Source organism: Megascapheus bottae, chromosome 16 (genome assembly GCF_031878675.1).
Source record: "Megascapheus bottae isolate mThoBot1 chromosome 16, mThoBot2.hap1, whole genome shotgun sequence".
Lineage (NCBI taxonomy): Eukaryota > Metazoa > Chordata > Mammalia > Rodentia > Geomyidae > Megascapheus > Megascapheus bottae.
Window position 1 is genome coordinate 8,779,257 of NC_143524.1, and position 5,322 is coordinate 8,784,578.

The 5,322-nt window shown below is 35.0% G+C and overlaps 1 protein-coding gene across 1 annotated transcript; it reads left to right on the forward strand.

Moving 5' to 3' along the window:
• Nucleotides 1-1,919: 1,919 nt before the first annotated feature.
• Nucleotides 1,920-2,843, forward strand: LOC150052586 (olfactory receptor 5B3-like). Its single transcript, XM_090348722.1, has one exon. The coding sequence runs from the start codon at nt 1,920-1,922 to the stop codon at nt 2,841-2,843; it is 924 nt and encodes a 307-aa protein (XP_090204848.1).
• Nucleotides 2,844-5,322: the final 2,479 nt, after the last annotated feature.

Sequence of the window (5,322 nt, forward strand, 5' to 3'; positions counted from 1 at the left end):
TGCAGGATGCAACTTAAAACCTCAATGAGCTTTCACCTCTTGCTAGTAAGCATGGCTTCATCCAGATGACAGAAAATCACCATTACTGGAAGGGACATAGAATAAGAGAAAGCCTCACAGACTGTGGGAATTTAGACCATTAGACTGGTCGGAAAAGCTTTTGAAAATTCTTATAAATGGTAGTATATTTATATGTATATGTATATATATGTACACTGAAAATATGGGCCTCACTGAGTAGAAATTAAGGATATATTAGAATATTTTGAAAAACACAAAATGCCACAGAAATATGCCTGCACATTAAAATGATGAAATTGATCCCCACAGGTGATTTAATTGCTACTTTCCCACAAAGCAGTGTCATGAGTTCCAGATGGTCTCACAGGGGAAATCTCAAGAACTCTCCCCAAGTCTCTAAAATTCTCTGCAGATCTTTGTGTATTAGCTTTTGAAACCCAGCTACAACTGCACACCACATCTTTTTAGGTAGATTCACGAACAATTATCCTTCATTAGGCTTTAGTATTTTTTACTTGAATGATAATTGTGGTTAGTAAATCCAGACCTTATTCTGATCTGAGGGCTTGCTTTGCGTCTGAAACCAACAAGGTCAACAGAAACAAACAAGGAAGGAAAAACCTCATGGATAGACTTTTAGTCTTCTTCAGATGTAATTTAAATTATGTGACAGAGGTTGTCTTATTGTGTTTGCTTTGTAAATAATGCAGGGTGGGGGGGGAGAGACATTAGTGCATGAAACAGCAAGAATTGCATGGTATGCTTAGAATCTGACCTATGATAATGATTTTTCTACCATTATCCCTGCCCCCCCGAGAATTTACATTTTGACTAGTTGAAAAAGAAGGTGCCTCAAATCATGCTTCCGAATGATTCCACGACTGATTTTACAATTTTAGACTGACTTCCTCTAATAAACTGGTAAGCTTCTATGCTTGATATCTAATTGTTAGTAACATGTATAATTCATACAAAGGCAAACAAGTAAGTGTTGGTTGAGAAATGGCAGAGATGGCATCAACATTTTTTTCTGAAACACATAGGTATATGTTTAGAAAAAAGTAGACATCATTAATTATCACGATCATTTCAGCAAAAATGAGCAAAAATTATAGTGAATAGAACTATTGTTGAATATATTTTTTTGTTACCTAGGTTTGCTATCTGTTTTCCTATCACAAAAGATTAGGAAACCAACAAAAGCAAAGAAAGAACGAATGAAAGAAAGAATGAAAAAGAAAGAAAGAAAGAAAGAAAGGAAGAAAGGAAGGAAGAGAGAAATGAAAGAAAGGAAGGAAGGAAGGAAGGAAGGAAGGAAGGAAGGAAGGAAGAAAGAAAGAGAAAACCCAGAATATTGAAATGGTCCTGTTAAAGCTATAAAAATGTCCTAAAGCTAACATGTTTAAATTGAATTTCAATCTTTTCTTGCAACATTACATAGAGGATACAGTGACATCTATAATATCTACATATAGCCTTTTTATGGCAGGTGAACATTACTAAGAAGTCAGTTTTGCTGAGTTTAGGAGACAGGAATTGGCACAGATTCAACTACACATGCCATTTTTGTCCAGTTATTAAATCATTTGCAATTCAGCTAATTTGGATATATATTCTTTGAAATGTTGTAGATGTAAAATTCACCGATCATAACATTATAACAACAACAAATAGGTAAAAATGATAATAAATAGGTAACACTGTATATGAAGAGTCCACAAAACTGGGTTTCATTTCCACGCTCTTCCTGCAAAATCTTCAAGTACTAGTTGTTGCCACAATAAAAGAGGGGAAAACTGTACTGATTATAACGCTCAGCTTCAATTCCATTTTTTAAAATAACATTGTCCCCATTATGCATTGGCTGAAGAACATCTGGAGATTTCCAGGAAAATGCAATGGAGAACAGAACAGAAGTGACAGAGTTCATACTACAAGGACTGACCAGTGATCCTCATCTGCAGGTCCCCCTCTTTGTCACCTTCCTCATCATCTACATGGTCACGCTGGCTGGGAACCTGGGGATGGTCCTGCTGATTCTCCTGGACTCTCGTCTCCACACCCCCATGTACTTCTTCCTGGGTAACCTGTCTCTGGTGGACTTCTGTTACTCTTCAGTCATCACTCCCAAGGTCATGGCTGGACTTCTTTTGGGAGACAAGGTCATGACCTACAATGCGTGTGTTACTCAGATGTTCTTCTTTGGAGCCTTTGCGAATGTGGAAAATTACCTCCTGGCTTCAATGTCCTACGACCGTTACACAGCGGTGTGTAAGCCCCTCCACTACACCACCACCATGACGACAAAGGTGTGTGCATGTCTGATCATAGGCTGCTATGCCTGTGGTGTATTGATTGCCTCCATCGACATTATAAACACATTCAGTCTTTCCTTCTGTGAGTCCAATGTGGTTCATCACTTCTTCTGCGATGTCCTTGCCGTCATGGTTCTCTCCTGTTCTGATAGACATGTCAATGATCTGGTTCTTATCTACGTGGCCAGTTTCAACATATTCTTTGCTCTCATGGTCATCGTCATATCCTACCTGTTTATCTTTATCACCATCCTGAAGATGCACACTCGTGCAGGCTATCGAAAGGCTCTGTCCACTTGTGCCTCTCACTTCACGGCAGTCTCCATTTTCTATGGAACAATTATCTTCATGTACTTACAGCCCAGCTCCACTCATTCCTTGGACACAGAAAAAATCATATCTGTGTTTTATACGATGGCCATCCCCATGCTGAATCCTCTGGTCTACAGCCTGAGGAACAAAGAGGTCAAGAATGCATTTGCCAAGATTATCCTGGGCGCAAGATAATTTTTTAAATGGTTTTTCACTGTAACGTTTTGGTCTATCCTTTATATAGATGCATTCCTCTCAGATTGCTCCACATACTTAGTTATTTTTAAAATCCACACTAATTCAAATGCTGCTACGATTTCTTACCTCTGCAGTAGTCTGTTCTTTTGGGGGAAAAGGAAAATAGTATATCCAGAAGCATAGGACCAGAATGATGTTTTATATCTTTGACTCTCTGGGTAAAGAGCTTATGAATGATATTTCTATTGTTGATCATTTTTGTATAATTTAAATGATATTTAAATGCAAACACATGAAAATCAAATGTATAAAGGAACCCACAAATAGGGTTTCTAGAATACATATGTCTACTGAGGGCCTATGCAAATGCTTGTGGTGAATTTTCCAGAATGAAACGTATCAACTGGGTAAAATGATACTCAGCCAATAAGAATAGTTTCTATGTGTTTTTTTCTGTCAAAATAGTCCTAAAAGAAAGCACTTCTTAAACTAGCAGACTTACAAAAGCCTCATTAGTGATAGAGATTGGAGAAAGGGAAAATTCTTTTCCTTTTAAAACTGGCATATCTATTTTCTTTGTCTTGGGTATTTTGAGACACATTATCACTGATCCAGTATAAGTCACTAAAATTTTTGTACTAGTCACACCTCAATAGCACCCACTTTTCAAGTCTTTGAAATCAGAATGAATTATACTGCTTAGTTTTCCTTGTTTGACAATTTGCCTGGAATACATCATGGCTCTTCTCATGTTTCATCATCATGTGAGCTCAGATCCTTAAATCTCTTCTTATAAAGATGTATGTACATATATTGATTTTTGTCCTGGAAAACAGCAATAGTCTAGTATTTTAAGAATCATTATTTATTTTAATCGGATAAAATTACATAATTTTCACAGGATGTTTTTATCTTTTGTGTTACTTTTTTTTTTAAAGAGCTGATCCTGGGGCTTGAACTCAGTGCCTGGGCATTATCCATGAGCTCTTTTGCTCAAGGCTAGCTCTCTACAACTTGAGCCACAGTTTCACTTCTGGCTTTTTGATGGTTAATTGAGGATGAGTCCCACAGACTTTCTTGTCCCAGCTTTGAACCACAGTTCTCAGATCTCAACTTCCTGAGTAGCATGAGTCGTCAGAGCCTGGATTCTTTTAGGATATTTTAAGAGTCAAAAATTTGGCTAGGGAAAAGCATGATGTACTTACTAGTAAATAAGTATGCATTTGCACATTTTAACTAAGTATATGTAAACCTGATATTTAATAAAAATGAATACTTCTATTTCATAGTATAAAAGAGCTTTTTATGGCTAACACTTTCATATTTGGGGAATAAACTACAGAACCTAAAAAAGTGAATATTTTTCTTTAGGATAGAAAAGTTAATATCACAATCTACCCTGATTATTCTTTTAATCCAATTAACTTGCTTTTCTTCTTCCTTATCTCTAACTATATTTTTTATGTTTTCATGGGAAAACAAAGTATACAGTCAATATTTTTGTAAGACTGAATATAAATTAGTAATTATAATGATCTCAATTCTATTTAGTGTCCCACAAATTCCATAATAGTTTTTGTTCTTTATATTAGAATAAAACTATTGTCAGTGGATATTTGAACATGTCCATTTACAGCAAACATACAACAATAAATATGAATATGCAAGAATGTCCATAGTAAACTGTGATTCTTATTTGCATAAATCCAGACATAAAATATCTAGATAATATAGTTATTCTATTTTTAATTTTCCAAAGAACCTCCATACTGATTACTGTAGTGACTAGATTAATGCTCAAAGCATTTATTTATGTTGTCTTGATAACAGTTGTTCTAACTGGGGTGAGGTTGGAATAGCAATACATTTTGACTTGCCTTTCTCTATGCTAAGATTTTAAAGTTTTTTGTATTTATTGGTGATGCATATTTCTTCTTCTGATAATAATCTGTCAGATATAAGTGTTGGTGAAAGGTGAATACAATCATGTATTTTATGTGTATTTGTGAAAATGGAATAGTAAAATTTATTAAGATTGGATTGGGGAAGGCAGAGAATGATACAGGGGTATGAGTTTAAGCAAGATACACTATATACATATATGAATGTGTCAAAAGGAAATCCCTTGAACAATTAATTGATGCTAATGAAAATTTTTATATTAAATAATTTTTATTGTGATTTATAGAAGAGTTACATTATATTCGCAGTACAAGGTGCATAACCACTAATGCTAATGAATTTTTTTAATGAAATGTTTTTTAGATGTACAGAAACATTCTTATCTGATTTGATTTAAAGGACACTATCAGTTGAATAGTACTTACATAAATCTGTCCCCTCAGGGTTTATTTCTGAGTGAAATTTAGAGCTAGAGAATGTAGAAATACCTATTTTAAGAACAATGGAAGGGGAAATTGCACATATGCATTGTACTCATAAATTGACATATTGATTGAAACCCTTTTGTGTAACT